Source organism: Mixophyes fleayi, chromosome 2 (genome assembly GCF_038048845.1).
Source record: "Mixophyes fleayi isolate aMixFle1 chromosome 2, aMixFle1.hap1, whole genome shotgun sequence".
In the NCBI taxonomy this organism is placed as follows: Eukaryota; Metazoa; Chordata; class Amphibia; order Anura; family Limnodynastidae; genus Mixophyes; species Mixophyes fleayi.
The window spans coordinates 129021550-129046508 of NC_134403.1; the positions used below are offsets into that span (position 1 = coordinate 129021550).

General features: G+C 41.5%; 1 protein-coding gene across 1 annotated transcript; it reads right to left on the minus strand.

The window, feature by feature from the left end:
• Positions 1 to 539: 539 nt before the first annotated feature.
• LOC142139845 (ileal sodium/bile acid cotransporter-like) lies at positions 540 to 24668 on the minus strand. The gene is made up of 6 exons (XM_075197709.1): positions 24244 to 24668; positions 18702 to 18820; positions 6309 to 6397; positions 3394 to 3569; positions 1019 to 1176; positions 540 to 655 (listed from the first exon to the last, which is right to left on the minus strand). The coding sequence occupies exons 1-6, from the start codon at positions 24666 to 24668 to the stop codon at positions 540 to 542; spliced, it is 1083 nt and encodes a 360-aa protein (XP_075053810.1).
• Between the last annotated feature and the right edge of the window lie 291 nt (positions 24669 to 24959).

Below are 24959 nucleotides of genomic sequence, written 5' to 3' on the forward strand. Positions count from 1 at the left end.
TAAAATCTACATCACATTTATTTATTATCCTTGTCTTTACTCCAGCAACCCCAAGTATTCCTCTCCTCATTTAATTGTTTTACAGCAGTCCTTAGGTACAGTAGAGGAGAAATGGTGAGTTTGTCATAATAACAAGCGGCAGTAATAATATATAATATAATAATGATCTACTTTCTTTCTATTTTTTCTAAATTGTCTTCATATTGGGCTCCAGATTAAAAGATCTCATACCTCTAAATAATTCCCACTGAATAATATACTATATTATAGCACATATAGTATGATATTATGCTAATATCATGCTTAATATTGAAAAACCCACTATACAAACTAGGTACAAACTAATATATATTTATTACATGTAGTTTCTCTATATTACTAATAATGTTTTATTTCATAGATATATATTTCATTCAGGTCTATACCAGAGGATTGATTCCACAATATACAACAATCTCTGTATTCTGTCAGATTGTCGCCCATGCTGTATTAGGTGTACTGTAGAGGTCGCATCGAACCCTCCGTGATATTGCTGAAACTCACTTCTTTGTTTTCTCATCAAGATCAAAACCTTCATTTGGTTGTGCATAAGGTGACTCGAGTGTCTCTTCTACTTCAAATCTTTTTCCACATATTCGTTTATAAATTTGGTAGACTAGGAGTAAAAAGTTAGTATGTTAACAGTAAAATACACATAATCAACACTGGCACTAAATTGACTTCAATTTCAGTGAAGATCAAATGAAACCAAAATACTTAAATGTATTTCATTTTGGATTACTTTTTTTAAACTGCATACAATTGAAGATTAAAAAAAATATTATTTATCATAGCATAATAAAGCAGTGATGACTTTAATTAACACAGCAAATCATGAGGTTGAATTTTTGCTAAGCCTTTTTTCATTGTCAGATGTACTAAGTTCTTATTGCATGTCCTTATCATTCCATAATATGAAATAACATACATACTTATGAATATTCTATGCACTTATTAAAAAACATCAGTTACGACTCACCTATTAAGAATAGAATAGCTATCAGTATTTGGAAAATACTGTATATCAGTGGGAAAGTGAATATCAAACCCAGCTGCTGAGGAGTAAATGAGAGTTGTACAATGGTAGAACATAACTGTGTGTTCTGCATTCCAGTTTCCAGCGACACAGTGCGACACCTAAATATGTCATACATAGAAACATGTTTAATTTCTACTGGCTCATATAAAGATAAATATAATGCATCTTATATAAAATATGTATTATACAAACAAATCTGTCAGGAGTCGACAGAGAACGTATTTCATTGTGGTAGTAAATAGCTGGTATGTTTATATTGACCAGTGGTAATCTGTGTGTGCAAGTGATTTTTGTGTAATATATATTTTACCTGGTCCATAGAAATAAGTAGGCAGATCTTTACTTTTATTATTTTGGGATCAGTTAATGCACATTTTCTATTGCTACAATAAGCAGCAATAGAAAATTTTCATAGCGGAGGGGTCTTAATAAATAGACCCCTATGCCTCTACTATAAAATCCATTTAATATAAATGTATGGGAGAAATGTTACCTTTTCACTTATTTATAAATGAGGCAAAGTATTGTACACATTAAACATCCATAATAAGTCTCTTTGGGGTATATTTACTAAACTGCGCGTTTGAAAAAGTGGAGATGTTGCCTATAGCAACCAACTAGATTAAAGCTATCATTCTGTAGAATGTACTAAATAAATGATAGCTAGAATCTGATTGGTTGCTATAGGCAACATCTCCACTTTTTTAAACCCGCAGTTTAGTAAATATGCCCCCTTGTCTTTGCTGTAAGTTACCTCTGTTCAAATTTGTGCAGGCCATTGATTATTTATGTTAACATGACTCAAATATTGTGGGGTAAGGCTGAGTAGATAGTGGTCCGTATGAATTTGGGCATGATCTATTTTGCCCTAATTTGACATTTTGGAACGTTGGAAAGTATAAACAGTGACTCCCAATCTTTTTCACCAGGTGTCCCCAATATCTAATCACCAACAACCAAGCTTCTTGTATATCAAAAACCATTGTGAAAATGACACAGAGGTAGACAGTCACGTAGACGTGCCTTAATTCTATATAGTAGACATATTACTTAAAATTACTTCACCAAAAGGATATTGGATAAGTGGAATAGCCTCCTATTTGAGATGGTAAAGGCTAATACAGTAGAGCAATTTAAACATGCTTGGAATAGACAGAAGGAAATCCTTAAAAAAGAACTAAGGATCAATTAGGGTTTGAGGTTACCATCGGTTAAAAATGGGCAGACTAGATGGGCCCAGTGGTTCTTATCTGCTGTCAAATTCTGTTTCTATGTTTCAGTATTTCATAGTGGTCTGCAAGTAGCAAAATAAACCTGGTAACATTTCAATACACTGTATCCGTTAAATTGTTTAAAAGAAAACGTAATATTTAAAAACATTATAACACATGTTTCTCTTTCGCTCCTTACATTGCTTTCATACCTTTTGCACTTCAGTTTTTCATGAAGAACATTTATAAAAAGTGATGCTGTGCAGAACTAGTGCAGACAGATCTACATTTACAAAATGACAAGTGTTGTTTTTTTCTAAAAATGACAAACTGAGGGGATTAAGTGATGACTGCACTCTCTTGTAAATTCAGGGCATGCGTTGTGAGACTAAGGGGTCTGTTTCCTAAGGTGCGATCAGCCATAAAAATGGAATAAAAACAGCAGTTTTCACTGTAAAATGCCCATTGTATTATCTATGAAGGGTTCAACACAGGAGAAAGCAAAGATGTATCCTGCCATAATCTATTTAACATCTCTGAATGCAAATAGCTGCAAAGTTATCTAATTCATCCAAAGCTTTTCACAGCAAGGTAACGTCATCTCAGGATGGTGTTACCTGTCATTTTCAATGCGATCCAGCTTAAGCCTCTCCGACTTCACTGGATCCCTCCCAGGTGAAAGCTCTAAGCATATACGCATAGCACTTTCTCCATTCACTGGCAGAATTGGGCCGTTGGTGAACTATAAAAAAGTCTTCATGGAGGAAAAGGGTTTTCGCCAGGGCTCCCAAAACAGCCCCAACATGGTAAATTGCAGCAGTACTGAATTATGTATTGCTGCACTTTGGAGCGATACATAATGAATGGTACTACTGTTTAATAAAAAAATAGACCCCTTAATACCTTTGCTCATGCAGTACTGGTGGCACTGTGTAACACTGTTGAACTGACTGTTATTGGGCTTTATTTTTACTTTTCACAAAAACAAAACACTAAAGGAAGCGAACCCACTATAATTGCAATCATTCATTAGTAATATGACAAGTCATTAGCTCAAAATAGCTTATTTAGATTGCTGTGTATGTTTATATTTACTACACATACCTGCTCCATGGTAGATTAGCCATTGCTGCCAGAACAAAACCAATTATAAAACCTACACATGGGAATATAGTTCCTACAATCCACAACTTTGGATCGATGACCCAGGATCCCTTGTACAATACGCCTCCAACAACAGCTATAGTAACGATGAGAATACCTCCTGTAATAGATCCCACCTAAAAAAAAATAATTCTCTTTAATTTCTGACATAACTAAATTTAACAGTACTTTTATACAACATATGTCTAGTGCTGACTACGGTAGATTAGTTTATAGTATGTAAAAGAATTACATTTTTTTTATTTTTTTAATTCAATTTAAATGAAAGTAAGTTTATACCCATATCGGATGAAATTAACTAATTTGCTTTTAATTAAATAATATTTTTAATGTGTTTTTAACCATAAATTTTATTCCTGTTTACGCTGTTTGCAAAAACTATTGAATAAACGGAAAATATTGGGTCTGATTCATTACGGAAAGTGAATAAAAAAAAAAGTAACTTTGCACCTCGACAAAACCATGTTGCTTTGGAGGGGGAGGTAAATTTAAAATGTGGGGACATATTTATAGTTGGGGTAGGGTATGTCTTAGATCAACTTTAAATTTCAGAGTATTGTCCAGGAGAAAATTTACTATTTTTTTGCCTTACTTTCCTTAATGAATCAGACCTATTATGTTTATTTATTTGTCATTCATTATATTAAATGTTTAAATTAAATGGGGCCTTATTTGAAATGACAAAAAAATGTAAAAATGTATTGTCTTTTAAATTTACAGGCTTATGATTAGATTGTGAACTTGTTTCATTGATGTGTTTTAGCACTTATATATTTCTTGAACTGGTATATATATATAGTGGATTATTGACTAATACACCATTTGCACTGGTGTTTTTTGTTATCTTGAGTAATATCTGACATAGAGGTCGCAGTGGTACAGTGGTACTAGAGATAGTGTATTTGTACACTATTTAATTTATATCCTTGCAGCAATGTGTTTTTCCTCTAGCACTTTTTAGAATGCTATACAAAGTGTAGGTTCAAATATCCTTCTGTTTCACACATTGCTGACCCTTGCAACTTTTCTTATAGTTTATTAAAGTACAGAATTTAAATTGTAAAATGATATATTATGGGGTAATGGAAAGGGAGTTCAATGGTTAAATTTACTGACTGGATAGCAATGATAGTGGATTCAATTATAGTAAATGTTTAATATTTAGTAGATCTTTTATTGAATATTTGTTAGGATAATTGTATTAAAATAAGACTAGTTAAGAATTGGTTACCCCATAATTTATGAAACTTGAGTATATGGCTGTCTGTTGTTTAATACTTAGGAGTAAAATTATCAAGCTGCGAGTTTCCAGCAGGTTTTAAAAGTGAAGATGTTGCTTATAGCAACCAATCAGATTCTAGTTAACATTTATTTAGTACATTCTACAAATTGATACCTAAATACCTGGCATAGGTAATCTGCAGCTTGATAAATTTGCCCCTCAATGTTAATATTTTACTCCAGCCACTGGTAATGATTATTCAGCGAACCTGCCTCATAGGATTCTAAGTACTAATAACAGGTTAATAAAATTCGATTAGGGACAATGCACACAGAGAGTGCAGTAACCTAAATGCATTTTTTTTTAAAATCTAATTGTTGATTGTTTTCTATAGATTACTATTAATTTGTCATAAAATGACTCCCATTGTATTTTCTGTAATATGTGGGTGAACTTTTAGATTAGATAAGCTACATCCTTTTACAGCAATGATGTCTATCAAATGTTTCCTGTGTCTATTGATCAATCCCACACATTGGTTTGGTGATATTTTGGCCTATTCCTCTACAATATTGGTGACATTGTGCACAAATTGAGTTTTGCTCAGGAATAGGACACTTTACAGAGGTACGAAGTTACAGAGATACAGTCTTCCAGTACTGCTTTTGTCTCTCCATTCCATGGAATGAGCATTTTGAACTATATCTGTACATACACTTATTACAGAATTTAGTTCTATGAATAGATCTGAGATGATGTCAGTCCTCTCATTCTGCTATGTGGTAGGGTTGGGGTATAGTGAGATTACTTAAGGCCAAATTCTGCTTGTGAAACATGTACAATTTTGCAGCCAAAGGTAAGCATTTAAAGAAACATGTTATATCAATGCATGTGGTTACAGTTTTGTTCTAATTAAATATATTTGCATAATATCCATATTGTCTTTCTAATTACAGATTTCTTATTGATTGATCTACTGCTACCGTGTTTCCCCGATAATAAGACACTGTCTTATTTTTTTTTCTTGTCAAAAAAACACCATAGGGCTTATTTTCAGGGTAGGGCTTATTTTAATTAACATTGACAGCAATTTCAATTAAACAAAGGTAAAGGTAAATGATGACCATCAGTCCTGCTTTTATCCCCAGCATGCCCCTCAGTGCTCCTTTTATCCCCATCATGCCCCCTCAGTGCTGCATACCTGATTTTTTCTGTGTCCTGCCTCCTGCCTTGCGTCTCAGCTCTCCTCTGCGGCTCTCAACAATTGCACTGGCACGTCAGGGGGAAGGAAGAGGAGTGTGCTCACTGCTGCAGCCTGTGATTGGATGCCGGCGCAAAATCGCGGCATCCATGTCAGGAAAGGTGAGCGGATAGGGTACCAGTGTGTACCGTAGCGGAGCGCAGGGAAAATGGCGCTCGTGATAGGGCTTAATTTCGGGGTAGGACTTATTTTAGCCGTAGGAAGGAAATTTAGGGTAGGGCTTATAAAGTGACTAGGTCTTATTATCGGGGAAACACGGTATTTGGGCAACTGTTTTTTTAGGTAGGGGCATCATGTGTGCTAATTCAGAGCAGACATAAAGCTAAATTAAGTAATATGCCTCTATATTTCTGTATTATTTTTCTTCCTTACCTTTAATATAATCTTTGCCTTTTCGGGCCACTTATAGTTTACAAACATTCCAATTGCAACAGGAACTACTAGAGTTACCAAAGAAATGCCTAGGATAAAAAGAGAAAGATATTCTAAATGCATCAGTTTTACATTTACGAAATATTAACAAGTAACTACACCATGGAGTAGATTCAATTAGCTGCGTTGACCTTTAGAACAACGTGGCTGAGCATTATTACCGTTTCTATAGTAATTTCTATGCAGGCTTTTGCTTGTGGCTCATAGAGCTGCAAGCAAATATCAGCGAAGAAATTACCGTAGTAACGGTAATAGTGCGCAGTCAGGGCCAGACTGGCCATCTGGCACTTCTGGCAAATGCCAGAAGGGCCGATGGCTATATGGGCCGTCCCGACTCCTCCTGTCTTCATGGTAGCTGGTTCCTCCCCGGGAACCAGCTACCTCTGTTGCGCTCCCTCCTCTGCATTTACAGGCAATCTGGACAGTTTCCAGTTTGTTTTTTTTCTGAATGGATGTCACGGGGGTGCCGCGAATCTCGGAGGGGGGGGGTCACGGGGGTGCCACGAATCTCGGAGGGGGGGATCACAGGGGTGCTGCGATTTTCGCAAGGGTGGGGGGGGCGGGGGTGCCGCGATTTTCAGGGGGTCACGTGGGTGCCGCGAATCTCGGAGGGGGGGGGTCACGGGGGTGCCACGATTTTCGGGGGTTCACGGGGGTGCCGCGAATCTCAGAGAGGGGGTCACGGGGGTGCCGCGATTTTCGGGGGGGTGTCGCAGGGGTGCCACGATTTGCTCTCGGGGATCACCAGTGTGAGAGAGCCAGGGAGTAGGGGCTGCTGGGAGAGTGGGTGAGAGAGCGAGGGGGTGAAAGCCAAGGGGGAAGGAGGGGGTGCTGGGAGAGGGGGTGAGAGAGCCAGGGGGTGCTGGGAGAGGGGATGAGAGATCCAAACGGGAAGGGGGTGCTGGGAGAGGGGGTGAAAGCCAAAGGGGAAGGAGGGGGTGCTGGGAGAGGGGGTGAGAGAGCCAGGGAGTAGGGGCTGCTGGGAGAGTGGGTGAGAAAACGAGGGGGTGCTGGGAGAGGGGGTGAAAGCCAAAGGGGAAGGAGGGGGTGCTGGGAGAGGGGGTGAGAGAGCCAGGGGTGCTGGAAGAGGGGATGAGAGATCCAAAGGGGAAGGGGGTGCTGGGAGAGGGGGTGAAAGCCAAAGGGGAAGGAAAGGGTGCTGAGAGAAACAGGGGCGAACGCAGGGTTTAGAAGGGGGGGTTTCCGCCCCCCCGGGAAAAAAAAAAATAGAGCGAGAGAGAATTCTACAGCAGCCACGGCGCTGTCAAGAAGCATCCGTGGCAGTGCTGTATTATACTACAATACAGCACTGCCGCGGGCGCTTCTTTGACAGCGCCGCGGCTGCTGTACAGTATCATTGGTTCCCGGAGGGGAGGGGTTTCTAGAGAACCAGAAACCCCCCCTGCGTGCGCCACTGAGAAGGGGTGAGAGAGCCAGGGGTGCTGGGAGAGGGGATGAGAGATCCAAAGAGGAAGGGGGTGCTGGGAGAGGGGGTGAAAGCCAAAGGGGAAGGAGGGGGTGCTGGGAGAGGGGGTGAGAGAGAGCCAGAGGGTGCTGGGAGAGGGGATGAGAGATCCAAAGGGGAAGGGGGTGCTGGGTGAGGGGTGAGAGAGCCAGGGGGTGCTGGGAGAGGGGGTGAAAGCCAAAGGGGAAGGAGGGGGTGCTGGGAGAGGGGGTGAGAGAGAGCCAGGGGGTGCTGGGAGAGGGGATGAGAGATCCAAAGGGGAAGGGGGTGCTGGGTGAGGGGGTGAAAGCCAAAGAGGAAGAAGGGGGTGCTGGGAGAGGGGTGAGAGAGCCAGGGGGTGCTGGGAGAGGGGGTGAAAGCCAAAAGGGAAGGAGGGGGTGCTGGGAGAGGGGGTGAGAGAGAGCCAGGGGGTGCTGGGAGAGGGGATGAGAGATCCAAAGGGGAAGGGGGTGCTGGGTGAGGGGGTGAAAGCCAAAGGGGAAGGAGGGGGTGCTGGGAGAGGGGGTGAGAGAGAGCCAGAGGGTGCTGGGAGAGGGGATGAGAGATCCAAAGGGGAAGGGGGTGCTGGGTGAGGGGCGAGAGAGCCAGTGGGTGCTGGGAGAGGGGGTGAAAGCCAAAGGAGAAAGAGGGGGTGCTGGGAGAGGGGGTGAGAGAGCCAGGGAGTAGGGGCTGCTGGGAGAGTGGGTGAGAGAACGAGGGGGTGCTGGGAGAGGGGGTGAAAGCCAAAGGGGAAGGAGGGGGTGCTGGGAGAGGGGGTGAGAGAGCCAGGGGTGCTGGGAGAGGGGATGAGAGATCCAAAGGGGAAGGGGGTGCTGGGAGAGGGGGTGAAAGCCAAAGGGGAAGGAAAGGGTGCTGAGAGAAACAGGGGCGAACGCAGGGTTTAGGAGGGGGGGTTTCCGCCCCCCCGGAAAAAAAAAAATAGAGCGAGAGAGAATTCTACAGCAGCCACGGCGCTGTCAAGAAGCATCCGTGGCAGTGCTGTATTATACTACAATACAGCACTGCCGCGGGCGCTTCTTTGACAGCGCCGCGGCTGCTGTACAGTATCATTGGTTCCCGGAGGGGAGGGGTTTCTAGAGAACCAGAAACCCCCCCTGTGTGCGCCACTGAGAAGGGGTGAGAGAGCCAGGGGTGCTGGGAGAGGGGATGAGAGATCCAAAGAGGAAGGGGGTGCTGGGAGAGGGGGTGAAAGCCAAAGGGGAAGGAGGGGGTGCTGGGAGAGGGGGTGAGAGAGAGCCAGAGGGTGCTGGGAGAGGGGATGAGAGATCCAAAGGGGAAGGGGGTGCTGGGTGAGGGGTGAGAGAGCCAGTGGGTGCTGGGAGAGGGGGTGAAAGCCAAAGGGGAAGGAGGGGGTGCTGGGAGAGGGGGTGAGAGAGAGCCAGGGGGTGCTGGGAGAGGGGATGAGAGATCCAAAGGGGAAGGGGGTGCTGGGTGAGGGGGTGAAAGCCAAAGAGGAAGGAGGGGGTGCTGGGAGAGGGGTGAGAGAGCCAGGGGGTTCTGGGAGAGGGGGTGAAAGCCAAAAGGGAAGGAGGGGGTGCTGGGAGAGGGGGTGAGAGAGAGCCAGGGGGTGCTGGGAGAGGGGATGAGAGATCCAAAGGGGAAGGGGGTGCTGGGTGAGGGGGTGAAAGCCAAAGGGGAAGGAGGGGGTGCTGGGAGAGGGGTGAGAGAGCCAGGGGGTGCTGGGAGAGGGGGTGAAAGCCAAAGGGGAAGGAGGGGGTGCTGGGAGAGGGGTGAGAGAGCCAGGGGGTGCTGGGAGAGGGGATGAGAGATCCAAAGGGGAAGGGGGTGCTGGGAGAGGGGGTGAAAGCCAAAGGAGAAAGAGGGGGTGCTGGGAGAGGGGATGAGAGATCCAAAGGGGAAGGGGGTGCTGGGAGAGGGGATGAGAGATCCAAAGGGGAAGGGGGTGCTGGGAGAGGGGATGAGAGATCCAAAGGGGAAGGGGGTGCTGGGAGAGGGGATGAGAGATCCAAAGGGGAAGGGGGTGCTGGGAGAGGGGATGAGAGATCCAAAGGGGAAGATGGTGCTGGGAGAGGGGGTGAGAGATCCGAAGGGGGTGCTGGGAGAGGAGATGAGAGAGCCGAAGGCGGTGCTGGGAGAGGGGATGAGAGAGCCAAAGGGGAAGGGGGTGCTGGGAAAGGGGATGAGAGAGCCAAAGGGGAAGGGGGTGCTGTGAAAGGGGTGAAAGAGCTAGGGGGTAGGGGGTGCTGGGTGCAGGAAGAGGGGTGAGAGAGCCAGGAAGGTAGGGGGTGCAGGAAGAGGGGTGAGAGAGCCAGGGAGGTAGGGGTTGCAGGAAGAGGGGTGAGAGAGCCAGGGGATAGAGGGTGCAGGAAGACTTGTGAGAGAGCCAGGGAGTAGAGGGTGTAGGAAGATGTGTGAGTGCCAGGGGGGTAGACAGTGCAGGAAGATGTGTGAGAGTGCCAGGGGAGAAAGTGTTGCAGGAAGACGTGTGAGAGTGCCATGGGAGAAGGTGGTGCAGGAAGACGTGTGAGAGAACCAGGGGAGAAGGTGGTGCAGGGGGTTAAGTGAGAGGGACAAAGGAGAAGATGGTGCAGCGGCATAGGTAAAAGAAAGTGTAAAGGGAGAGACATCTTAAGAATGGGAATGTCAGGGATACAGCCGTCATAAAACACAAATAGTAATGAAGAATGGGAATGCACAGAGGGGACAATTCACTTTTATTTTCCATACCCCCACTTCTAAATTTCCGCTTCGACTACTGCCCTCTATCCCTGCTCCTGACTGCATGTGTGAGCTGACAGCTGCTGATCCCTCCTCGCCCAGCGCACCCAGTAGGAGAACAGAACACAGGATGCTATGATCAGGTAAGTTCAAATATTTTCTTGTGTGCAATGTGTTTTTAACCATCCTTTCTTGAACTGGGGGCACTACTGTGTATCCAATGACATTTAAAACACTATGTATTGCTCATTATTGCGCTGTAATGTTTTTTGCATATTTATCTGTACAGAGATTTTTAATTAAGAGGAAAAAACATTGCTTGTCATAAATTGTATCTGATTGTGTCAATATATCTATTTATGTTTGCATTGTAAATGGTGTATTAAGCTGCTCTTGGGACTCACACTCATATGCTGTACCAATTTTTATTTGTGAATGAGTTTTTGTCTGAGCTTTACTAATGATTTGGGGGCACAGCACTACTATGGCATAATGTTATTTGGGGTCACTATTGTGGCATAATATGATTTGGAGGCACTGTTGTGACATAATATGATTTGTGGGCACTACTGTATGGTATATGTTTTGGGGGCACTACTATGCCATAATATGATTTGTGGGCACTTCTGCATGACCAAATATGAATTGAGGGTAATACTATGTGGCATAATATGACCTTGGGGCACTACGATGTGGCATATTATGAACTGGGCACACTACGGTGTGGCATCATATGAACTTCTGTCAAAGGCAAGTCTTTCATTGTTGAATATGATGGGAGCCCAAAGAAGTTGCTGTATCGGGGCCCAAAATTCCTCTTGTCAGCCCTGCCTGTGAGTCAAGGGGATAGACGTCTCCAGGTAAATAATCTAAATGTTTCCTATCTAATCAAACTGATGGATCACATCCAATTATTTCTCACCCACCTCCTCTAGCCCCCTTAATTTATATACTGTGTTATTTAAAATTAATAGAAAAAACGCATATCCAATTACTGTAGTAAAACAAAAATATTTTTCTCTGACATTTTGCTGTAGATGGAAATACTTTTAATGCGCCCATGTGGGTTCAACTGATCATTCAATAGTTGTTTTTTTTTTTTAGATATATGTTAGTTTTATTTCATGTGGAATGATTCATGAAAATTCTGCCATTACTATTTAATTGAGGGAAAAGGGTACCTGTTACCTTTATGTGTGTGCAGGGCCATCTTAACAACATTATGGGCCCCCGGGCAAAGCAGTGCACCGGGGCCCCTAGATATAGATATAGATATAGATATAGATATATACATATACAGATATAGATATAGATATATAGATATATACAGCCTCGGACTGGCCCGCCGGACAGCCGGTCAATCCACCGGTAGGCCCAGCGGGGTTGAAGCTCCGCCCCCTCCGTTGTTAGGGCGGAGCTTGATGTTGAACTTTGTTTAGATGGCGGCGGCGGTCACATCTCCTGTAACCACACTACCGCGCAGATGCAGAGAGCCCAGGCGCGGTAGTGTGTTTTTCAGCAGTTTGAGCAGGGGAGGAGGACGTCCTGATATCAACATACTGATCCAAGGTCAGTTTGGTCATCATAGGTTCATGCAACACTGGACGCAATAGACCACGCCCCCTCTGACGCTGCAGAGTTTCCCCGGGTTATCTGAAGCCCAGCCAGTTTGATCGTGGCTGGGATACAGAAGCTGGATACTGCCGTTTGATCGAGGAAACATATGGACTGAAAGATACCTTTTTAACATACAAAATGTGAGTGTTTTTAACCCCATGTTTTAACTTAATAAATAGAGAACGTAAAACACCATGAGATCTTTCTCTGTTCTCTCCCTGGTCTCCCATATGTGCACTCTGGTGAGGAGAAGAAACAGGTTTAGAGGGGAGTAAAAGTACATCGTGGTGGTGCTTTTTGAAGCAAGAGGACACATTATTCAAATACTGTATGGAATAGAAAAGGTCACATTGATGTAAGTTTACCATCTGGGACATCGGTATAGGTGGAACTAGAAGACCAACATCCTTTAATGACTTTGGGACCGTTTTCCCCTTGACTTATTCATTGACCCAATCCTTGTGTTTCTTTACCCTTCCCCCATTTGCGCCCGTCCTTTGATATTTATATTCTCTTTCATACAACACTGGCAGCATACCAGCATATATGGAATAAATGTGACAGGCTTTGGATGGGCTGTATTCTGTTCATTTTTTTGTTTTTTAAAATTTCCCTTCTCAACAAGCATTCATTGGTGAAGTACGCAACCGTAGTAGCACTGATGCTGTGTGTATGGTCTTTGACGAGTGGCATATTCTGTAAGAGTCCTTAAAAAATAATTATAACAAAGAGTCATTTTAATAATCAGACTGTGTATACAAGATCTGGCAAATGAAGGGTGCTTTTCATGTAGTCTAGTATTCCAATTGCATCCAGTTGAAAATATAATCATTCAGGGTTGTATAATATGTTGGTCTATATTGTATGTTAGTGTAGAAAGGCACATGCATAGGAGAACATAATTATATTTATATATTTTTCCTTTTGCCTATTGTGCATTCTTTTTGATGGTTGTCCTGTTTAGAATTTAGGGGTGATATAGTGAAAGTATTATAGGCATATATCAACCGTATTTAAAATGAAATTAGATGGATTTCACTGAGATTAGTTGAGAATTACAATCACTTGTTTTTTTATGAATTGACTTTTATTCCAGGACATGTCACAGCAACAACAGGTTGGTAACCATTGTACTAAAAAATTAATTGTGCAGTTTATGTCTTCTAATTGATGATGTTATTATTTGGTTTGTGTAGCCCTTGTAATGGCTTTTAATAAGCTCAATACATGATGGGCAATAACAACATATGAGGCGAGGGTTGGAGGTAACCAAATGATGCACTTATCATAAGTAACTGTCTTGGTGCATTAGGAGACGACAGGAGCTGGTACTGGAGTTTCTTCCAAACCACAAGTGTTTTATTAATGGGTCCCATGTAGTTCCCTACCAGTAGAATGGGCAGGGTCTAATGCAAAAGGTGCACATTTAAAATAGTGCTATAAGTTGTCCTCCATAGCCTGACCACACCCCCTTTACTGGCCACACCCACTCCTAAAGTTGGCCACACCCCAATATAGTGGGCCCCTATCACTGAATTCCCCCGGTGGGCCCTTCATGCCCCAGTCCGACACTGGATATATACATATACAGATATAGATATAGAGATAGAGATAGATAGATGTACTTGCTCAGTGACCCCTTGAAGGTTTTTTTTGCAGGTTTTGTTCTTTTGCAGGATTATTTATTCTCATTAAGAGCTGTGCCTATGGGGCCCCCTTGCCCGTGGGTCCCCCGGGCAGCTGCCCATCGTGCCCAATGGAAAAGATGGCCCTGTGTGTGTGTAAGTTCGTTTTTGCTATTTTGTGGGAGATTTGAAAAAAGCAAAACATTGTTTCCTACAGTGGCGTCTGTATAATTGGTGGTATTGCTGTAGTATGGGGTGGCATGCTGGTGGCAATGTTGTAGTGTGTTTGGTGCTTAGTATTGTTAATAAGTAGGAGAGGGTATTGCTATAATGTGGGGGGTGACGCTGGACGCTGTAATGTGGGGGGTGATGCTGGACGCTGTAATGTGGGTGGTGATGCCGGATGCTGTAATGTGGGGGGTGATGCCGGATGCTGTAATGTGGGGGGTGATGCCGGATGCTGTAATGTGGGGGGTGATGCCAGTTGCTGTAATGTGGGTGGTGATGCTGGATGCTGTAATGTGGGGGGTGATGCCGGTTGCTGTAATGTGGGGGGTGATGCCGGTTGCTGTAATGTGGGGGGTGATGCCGGATGCTGTAATGTGGGGGGTGATGCCGGTTGCTGTATGTGGGGGCGATTGATGTAATATGAGTGTGTGTGTGTGAGGTTATTTATTGCTGTAATTTGGGTACTAATAATGTATTGTCATGGTATTTATTGATGTAATTGGGGTGCTAATAATGTAATGTTGAGGGTCATTAGGAGAAATAAATACCCCCCCCCACACACACACTCATACTACATCATGTTGTACTGCGCCAGCATCAGTGTGCAACAATATAGTGCATGGAGCCCACAACACGTGGGCCTGTGTGCTTTAAATGCCAGGGCTGATTTTTAGTCTCAGTCCGGCCCTGTGCGCAGTCATTACTGCAGTGACGGTAATAGTGCGCGGCCATTACTGTAGTAACGGTAATAATGCACAGCATTACTGTAGTAACGGTAATAATGCACAGCATTACTGTAGTAACGGTAATAATGCACAGCCATTACTGTAGTAAGGTAATAATGCACAGCATTACTGCAGTGACGGTAATAGTGCGCGGCCATTACTGTAGTAACGGTAATAATGCACAGCATTACTGTAGTAACGGTAATAATGCACAGCCATTACTGTAGTAAGGTAATAATGCACAGCATTACTGCAGTGACGGTAATAATGCACAGCCATTACTGTAGTAATGGTAATAATGCACAGCATTACTGTAGTAACGGTAATAATGCACAACATTACTGTAGTAACGGTAATAATGCACAGCATTACTGCAGTGACGGTAATAATGCACAGCCATTACTGTAGTAATGGTAATAATGCACAGCATTACTGTAGTAACGGTAATAATGCACAACATTACTGTAGTAACGGTAATAATGCACAGCATTACTGCAGTGACGGTAATAATGCACAGCCATTACTGTAGTAATGGTAATAATGCACAGCATTACTGCAGTAATGGTAATAATGCACAGCATTACTGCAGTGACGGTAATAATGCACAGCCATTACTGTAGTAATGGTAATAATGCACAGCATTACTGTAGTAATGGTAATAATGCACAACATTACTGCAGTAACGGTAATAATGCACAGCATTACTGCAGTGACGGTAATAATGCACAGCCATTACTGTAGTAATGGTAATAATGCACAGCCATTACTGTAGTAATGGTAATAATGCACAGCCATTACTGTAGTAATGGTAATAATGCACAGCCATTACTGTAGTAATGGTAATAATGCACAGCCATTACTGTAGTAATGGTAATAATGCACAGCCATTACTGCAGTAACGGTAATAATGTGCAGCATTACTGCAGTAATGGTAATAATGCGCGGGCCGTGTTGTTCCTTAGGGGTATTGAATCTACCCATAAATGTATATGCAATATAATTTGTTAACAACTATGGACCGCAAGGTTTACTCAGTTTTCTCTGTCTACTACCGTCAATTTCCAGTTAAGCCAATAGATAAGTGTGATTATTTAATTTTAAAGTAATTGTGTGTACATCTGAACAGTATGTTCATTGTAAAAAATAAAAAGCATAAAACAAATAGTCTGCATCAGGGGGGATTTCAGGTAGTTGCCAGAATAACAACCATTATAGAAATGGCTGCAATACAATTAAAATGTGTACCTAATACTTTACTACCAAAAATGTATTCCTGTCCTGCAGCAGTGGATTATAAGGTCGGATGAGGTGATTACATGGGGCCCAGTAAGGGGATTTAAAGTTTGGGGCCCCATCTTCCCCAGGGATTTGCAGAGCTGGTTTAGGGGGCAAAACGAAGGCCCAGGTCCTAGCCCCAGCCCCCACAAACTAATTGCACCATTAGTTGCCTGCAAGGTGACTGCGCGGAACAGTAGCAAAGAGCTTAGAGTATACAGCATGAATTATAGTATTTTGCCATATGTGGTGTCAACAACATGTATATACTTATACAAAACGTCTTCTAAATAAAAGAATATAAGGGCTATTTGGGTGCTTCAATATATGGATGTTTAGTGCATAAGTTTTGTGCTGTGGACTTGTTTGATAGAGGCGCATACTGCCGCACAGCCACATTCTACTTTTTGAAAGTGTCCTGTGCAGCTGCTTTGTGTGACCTTTGGTGGGATTGAAGTCCATCACTGCGCATACTGGGAAAAAGAAAATCGTCATCTCCTAGAGGTTCTATGTCTTTGGAACAGCCCAGAGTCCAAGGTAATCTTAATCCACACTGTTCCATTGCACCCTCCTCAGTAACCAGTGCAAGTAGAGCCTTAAAATATATTATATTTATGTTAGATTTTTCTTTTGTGTATAGAGTATAGTGAAAATCTCCTCCTTATACCCTGCAAGTTGATATTCCTGTCCATTGAAATACTTAGATATTTAGTTTTACACAACATGCAATGAAAATATTTAAGACTTGCATTGTAGCTGGCAGTCACTGTGAAGGATTGAATAGAATCAAATAAAATACTTAGTACATGAACGCAGGAAAATTATTCATGTTAAATAAGATATTAATCTCTTACGGTCTTATTATTAGGCACAAAAATAGATTCAGACGGAGGAAACACAATTAGATGTCGATAAGGCATCCCCAGTTTGCCTTGCTCTGCCTGCTTTCAACGTGCTGTGGATGCTCTAGTTATAATGTCTCGTGTACTAAGAGCACTCCCCGATTAGAGCAAGTGTCTGTGAGTTCAGAATGAGCACCCACCAAAGGGTTCAAGAAGCCCTCATTTGTTGAGCGTTGATAAGACACTGTGAGATATATTTACTAAACTGTGGGTTTGAAAAAGGGGAGATGTTGCCTATAGCAACCAATCAGATTCTAGCTGTCATTTTGTAGAATGTACTAAATAAATGAGAACTAGAATCTGATTGGTTGCTATAGGCAACATCTCCACTTTTTCAAACCCACAGCTTAGTAAATATACTCCTCTGGCTTTCTTTTTTAAATTAAATCTCATTCATAAACATTTCCTGCTTCACATACTGCCATGTTTTTATATTTTTATGGGTAAATAACTTGTTATTAATACTTCCCTAACGATTACATTTTATACAAATTACTCATAATTATACATGATATTTACTTATATTTTGTGCTGCACTTGTATAAATGTGTAACTTTTTGGCACAGAACATGTGTTCCTCTCCAAAACAAAACTAATCAGCATGCAGAAGTGATGTATTTACCTGCCTTAATTTAACTAATTCAATATCCAATCAGTTGTAATAATACCTTTATCTATTCTATTTATCATTATCACCTGTACTTTATTTGTTTCTACTCTTTTGCAAAGTCAATTGCACAGTACACTTAAAAAATCCCTACCTGCATAATATAAGTGAGCTATGTGATTGCACTGCACTTTTCAAAGAAGCTATTTGACATATTAGATTCCAAGTTAATCAGTTTCAAGGTGTCACAGAGAAGATAAAACAGTCCAGTATGAACTGGTAAATATGTTACTGTTCTCCACTCTCGTGATTATGCAGCAACAGTTAACTTTTAGATAACTTTTGAATAGGTTAATTATTTGCACTTTAGGCAGAAAGTGCATTTTATTATTTTCACTTCTTTGACATTGACCACAAACTGCTAAACCTGCTAGAGCCTCTAAGAATGTCAACTATGATAATGATCTTTGCATGTATAGTACATTCTACCCATTAAAAAACAGAATATTTACAGTATTAAAGATCAAGGTGAAAATCAGATCTCTGATAGGAGACAGTAATTGCTCCTGTTCTTTCACACCACCTCCACCTCACAATATCTTCACAGTGCCTCTGTTGCCCTTTCCACTGACTGAATTGGAACATCATATTACTATGAAGCTATATTGAGGTGGTTGCGTTGAAAGACCAGGAGCTTAGGAGTACATGGCAGTCTTTACTGGGAAGAACTGCAGGTTAGGAAGCCTACAATCTTCAATGCCTCTTCAGAATGGCGGCACCTATTGCCTGAGCAGGCAACTAATATAATGTTCCTCTGATCTTTTACGCAAACTACTATAAACATATTGAATACCTAATGTGTGTTCTGAAATACAAATATTTATCAGGTCTACAAGGTAGAATCTACTAAAAAAAAAAAGTATTTGTATTTTTTTTTTAACTAATTCTGTACATTTTTCTGACTATTAAAACATATTGTCAAAGACAACTTTTGTTCCATTACAGCCACGGTTTTTTTTTTTTGCAGGTATATTACTTGTTAATTAATTTGGGGATTTTTTCTGTGATATTAAGAAATGGGGTTAGTTATCCTTTAAATTCTGCTGGGTGAAAATGTAAAATCTAATAAGCGTAGTATAGTGCATGTTGCACAACAATTTCTGGATAACTGCACTTGAAATTGCACAAAATAGAACATCAATATACTTACCGATGCTGTCATAGGGTATATGGATGGCATCTGCATCGACCCATTTCTTTGTGTAAATATAGAGACACAGAGGCATCATACCCAACGCAAATAATGTGGAACAAGTGGTCATGCTTAAGCTGCAACAAATGAACAAAATAATTCTTACAATTGTGCTCTTAGTCCTTTCTGCAAATGCAATCAACAGAAACCATTGCACAAATCCTGTGACATCAGAAATTGTTTTGCAAAATGATTTAATGTACATTTCATGAGCAATACCATCGTAAAGTTATTGGAAATATCTGAACATATTTAGCTAGAAAAGTTGCTTACTTTATATAACCATGTTGGTTATTATTTTATGAAGATAACCAATAGGTTGTGTTTGCATCCCTTGTGTATATGTTTTGTCAACCTGTCCTTCTGATACTGACCAGCTTGTTCCTGATTACCATCTTTTGCATGGACAGCATGGCAACGCAGTGGTTAGCATTGCTGCTTCACAGCCCTGTGGTCAAGGGTTCGATTTATACATCTGTTTGGAGATTGTATGTTCTCCCTGGTAGGTTAATTGGCTTCTGCCAAAAATGAACGCAAGAATGTGTGTGTTATTGGAAATTTAGATTGTAATGGGACAGGGACTGATGTGACATTTCTGAACCTATTCTGCCTGCTCTAACTTTGGACTACATCGATCCCTAGTCATGTCTCTGTTTGGTGAGGCTATTCTGAGGACTTGTAACCTATAGATTCCCCATCACTCTCTGGTGAAAATCAGGGTTCCCATTAGACTCCGCCCATCAGATCTAGCCAGTACCAATCACTACCAGCATACCATCCTAGGCAATTTGTACACCATTGGTATAGTTTAAAGAAAGAGTTAACCCTATAAGTTCGGGTTCTTTTTTCCACCATAACAGTAGAAAGAAAAATTGATTTTGCATATACCTTATTGTCAATTGAGATATATGTATGTAAACAATGGGTGGAAATTCCTTTAATATGACAGAAAGTATTTATAACCTACACATTGAGAAAACACAAAACACTTTACTTCACAGTTTACTGGTAGTATGTTAGGAGAAAATCCTTCTTAAGTACAGTAATGATAAAATGTAAAATAACAAGCAAAATCCAACATATGAGACTTAAGAACTATTTTTAAGACCGTATCCTGTTGTTGATGCTGTTGGTGTTTTTTATGAGCTGATACCATCCGTGAGGCCGGTTTTGTGATATATTTATGTGGGTTTTTTGCCTTTGTATGTGTATCTATGTGCTTTTTGTTTGTTTTGGAAAAACAAAATAAAAACTGTTTCCTGTTGAGTTGTCTCCATATCTGTATCTGTGGAATCTGCTGAGAATAAATACTTCTAAGGTAAAATGGAATTATGTCAAGTGTTATCACAAACGTCAGTGTAAGAGATAGTTAAGTTGATAAGGTCTTAGATAACAAAGTATAATTTTCAATACACTAATTTTTATATAGCAGCTCAATATTTTGCTAATCTCTATAGATCTATGTTTCAGTGTAAAGATTAGATTGATGCAGTATTATGGTGCGCTCAATGTGGCACTTACAAAACCAACAAACAATCACTGGAGGGAATAGGCACTTCACTTTCAGAGCTAATACTTACGTGTTTCACAGGATGCACAATGAAACAGAGAGAAATAGAATGCTGGGACATGAAACCTGTGTAAGGCCAGAGACCTGATTTTAAGGAGGAGAGATATCATTATTACTCCTCCCTCTGGGTATCCAGGATTCTGTTGTGATTCTAGGCAGCGGTCGAAGTGGAAATTTAGAAGCGGCGGTATGGAAAATGTAATGGGAATTCTAGTGAATGGAAATGGATAGCTTTACAATCAAAGCAGTAGGAAAAGTGGTGGTGAGGCATACTACTGTATACCAGCCCACTTCAACCAATTATAGGATAATATATAGATGTGACTCTCTAATTTCTATTCTGTAGATTATTATAGCCCCATTAGAAATGGTGGAAGAATGTGTTGTTTAAGGAAGAACTGTCACCAAGACACACTGTACTATTATTATATAGTTTGTTGACTGGTTAGAAATGACAATCACTGACTAAACCTCCTAATCGACGGCAGTGTCAGTTACTCACTATAAAATGATACTGTCCAACATACCAAATGGTAAGATCATAAAAATAATACACACATGTTGGTACTCTACGTATTACTATCATATAAAGTCAAAAAGTTCAGTTTTGCTTTAATTTTGTTTAAGTTATTTTTGAGACAGATTTTCTTCATCTATACATAAAGCTGCACATTTGCTAAATAACATTTTTTGTGGAAATGTGAATGTTTGGATTCTATGGGTTCTCCCTAGAAATGAGCAAATTTCCTGTGCAGAGGTGGTCCTTGGACTATTGCTGTCTGTATCTGACTTCAGATTCTAGCTCATCCCCCATACCCACTTGTACTCATTCACTTAAAAGGCCAGAGGTTCATGTATGGCTGGACTGGCCATCTGGCACAAGGGATGCACACCCCATGACAGGTGCCGTCCCATGTGGCCAGAGCAGCACCATAGTCAGACAGAAGAGTCTCCTACACAGCTAGATGGAACAAGTAAAGTGTAAGCGAAGAGTGGGAAAATGTATTATACTATATGAGGGAGAGAGGTGTGTTAATATAATGTGTGAGGGAAGTGAGGTGCCAGGCACCATCTCCGCACTTTCACTGGGTGACAGGGATGGACGCCTACTCCTCTGACAGCTCTGGCGCATTCCGTTGTCTAGCAATGGGATGTATTGCTTCTTCCTGATTCCGCCCGGCGGGCGCAAGCGTGGTAGCCGCGCATCCTCATTGCTAGGCAACGGGACGCTGACTGACGGCATCAGCTGTTCCACTGGCTAATTCACTGCCACTAATGGGAATGCAGCTCTGTCTATTTAAAGGAGAGTCTGGCGCCATTCTGGTGCCAGAGTATCAAGGTCTCTTATGCTCCAGTGTTCCTGTTTGCTCCCAAGAATTCTGACTGATTCTTTTTCTCCAGACTTGGTTTCCTCTGACCTCCCCTTTTTGTTCTCCTTCTGGCATTACAGATTTCCTGGTTTGACCACCGGCTTCCTGACTACGATTCTGCCTGATCCTATTGTACCTCTCTGCCTGCACTGCCTGACCTCGGATTGCTTGACCTCACTTATTCACCTATTACTTCATTGGTGGCTAACTAGGAGGGCCGCGACCTACGTGTCTTCTGCTGCTAACTCCAAACTCCCTTGCAGGGGTCTCTGGTGATGACAAGGGGCACGTTTAGACTCCGCGCCTTCTTGTTTAGCAGTGCAAATACCAGTAAGTAGGCCTCAGTTACCTGCTAGCCGTGAAAGTATACTCTGGCCATGACCACTAAAGGCACTGGTGAACCATTGGCTCATGATCTGTTACTCCATCTTGCTCACCGTGTGGAGAAGCAGGACTCTGAACAGGCCCATCTACTTCAATGTTTTCAGGGAGTAGTCTCCCAGCTGGATACTCTGCAGGCCTCCCTAACCACCTCCCAGCTGGCTGTTGTTACCACCGCAAAGGCGACACAGCCCATTTCTACTTCTTGTATTACATCTGCTACTCATTTGCGGATTCCTCTGCCTGAAAAATTTGATGGGGATCCAAAAAAGTGTTGCGGATTTTAGAATCAATGCTCAATACAGTTTGAGATCAACTCATCTTCATTTGCTTCGAAACGTACTAAAGTGGCATTTATAATCTCATTACTTTCCGGACAAGCCTTAGCCTGGGCCTCCTCTCTCTGGGAACAGGGTGATCCCTTATTACGCTTCCTCCTTCATTAATACCTTTCGCAAAGTCCTCAACGAGCCTGGGTGGGTCTCTGTGGCAACATCCAGTCTCTTAAAGTTGTGCCAGGGTTCCCAGACCGTGGGTCAGTAAGCAGTTCTATTTCACACATTTGCTTCTGAATTAAAGTGGAATAATGAGGCGCTAGAGGCAACCTTTTGGCAGGGACTAGTGGACCATATTAAAGATGAACTGGTCTCCCGTGAATTGCATGCTGATCTTGATGCCTTAATCTCACTCTGTAATTGTGTGGACCTGCGTTTTTGGGCACGCACTCAGGAAAGAGTAACGGCTAGGCCTTTTTTTTCCACAACTGACTCCTCAGTTCCAGAACCCACCTTTACCACCAGAAGAACCTATTCAAATAGGACGGTCATGTATGTCTTTTGTAGAACGGGACAGACGAATCAAACAAAACCTTTGCCTGTACTGTGGGGAGCCCGGCCATCTAATTTCCAAATGCTCTAAGAGACTGGGAAACGCTTCCTCCTAGTTGGTTCCCATCTATAGCTTGGTGCTTGGAGAGGCGCCAAACTAATGCTGCTGTCAGACATTTTGTTATTCCAAACCCTTTTCATGTAGATTAGTTGTATTCTCTTGCAGAAAAGTACATGAGCTAAAATCACTGCTTTTACAAGTTCTGTGTTTTAGGTCTATCAGCATTGTGTATAATGATAAAAAGGGCATAGTGTCATGCCCAACTGAGGTGTAGACTAGTGAATGTCACATCCCTTGTGACGTGTGAGGAGAATGCTACCTTGAGGGGAAGAAAAAAGAAAAAGTATAAAACTACAAATGTAATTGAATCATAAGTACAATTACTCTGGAATGTTCTACATTACTATTTATGTCGTTAAAGCAGCAGTGTGGTAAATATGTAATGAATGAATAAAAAGAAATGCAATTATTCATAATTTAAGTGAGATAACAGTTTAGTCTAAACATGAACAAATGATGATCTAAATTAATTTGTCATTTAAAACTCGATCTTGTTTTGCAGTATGTTGATAATTGAACCAGAGAACTTATTCAGTTATTTGTATTGTAAATTTTTCAGTGTCAAAACTGCCTAAATCAATTACGTTGATCATATTGAATAATTGGTCAACTTTGAGACTGTGCTCTCTTGTATTTGGGAATGAGCCAGCGCACACAAAGTTTTAATTAATTGGGCTGTTGGCACCATTATCCGACATACATTTCTTTATATTTGTCACTGAGACAGGCAGGAAAATGTACCTGATGGGCATGGGGGCTAGTTGTTGCTGGCCCATGTGCCCTTGTACTGACCTAAGTGGTCCCTTTTATGTTACACTATTCTAAGGGTCACACACTAAAGATGTACAACAATACTAAATATTAATTTTCACAATTATTATTGACAAGTTTATCAAATTCACATAGTTACAGTAATAAGGTCACCTCATTGTGTGGATAAAATCTGGATATTTTTGATGAATAGTATTTATAACAGGTGCTAATGTAGCTGAATTAGAAGCCATTTTATATTACAAATGCAATGCAAAATGTCAATGTTGTATGTTAATCTTTGTACAGTTTAATATTTAGGTTCATTTTCCGCTTTTTCTTTCTTTAATCCCAACATAGAATAAGAAAGTATTTTATGCATAAAAAACAAAGCATTACACTCAAATGATAACAAATATGATGAATCCATATATATACAAAATATCAAGACTTTTTATTAAATTTATTGACATAGTCTTACCTTAAATCCATGTCTCCGTCTACCCAGTATGACAAGATATTGGAGCCAGTTCCTCCCGGGCAACATCCCATGATAAGAATAACCACAGCTTGAATTGGTTGGACGTTAAAGATAATTGCTAGCACAAATCCTGTGACTGGCATTATTCCAAATTGACAAAGAAAGCCCACTACTATACCCCATGGCCATCTAATATGGCCCCAAAATTTCTTGAACTCCACACTGCAACCCAAGGAAAACATGACGAGTGCCAACAATATTGTGATCGTTGTAGTCAAAACCGTATTAAGAATCTTATTGTAGTTGTCGGGGGGCATCAGGCAGCTTGCACCCTTGCAAACTGTGGAATTTGCTGGACAGATTGACTCATTATGAATTATTGGAGTTGTTAGAGCTGTTAGAGTTGTTAGAGTTGTTGGATTCATGGCTATTGTATTTTGTTAGTTGGTTAGCTAGAATATAATTAGCTAAAAAGTCTATCCATTAGTTGCTGCGTAGAATCTGAAATCTGAGCACTTTATGGAAGGTTAAATGTATATATACATTTAGAATCTAATAAAAAGTGACGCAGATGTTTTACAGGGTCAATACTCCTTGTTGCATAATGAAACATAAGAAAGACGAGAGTTAAGTGGTAGAATCCTTGAGGTATATTTAGTGTTACTGTTACGAGAAAATGTCTAGTTTAATTATTTCTGGAACCTTTGCTGGTAAGT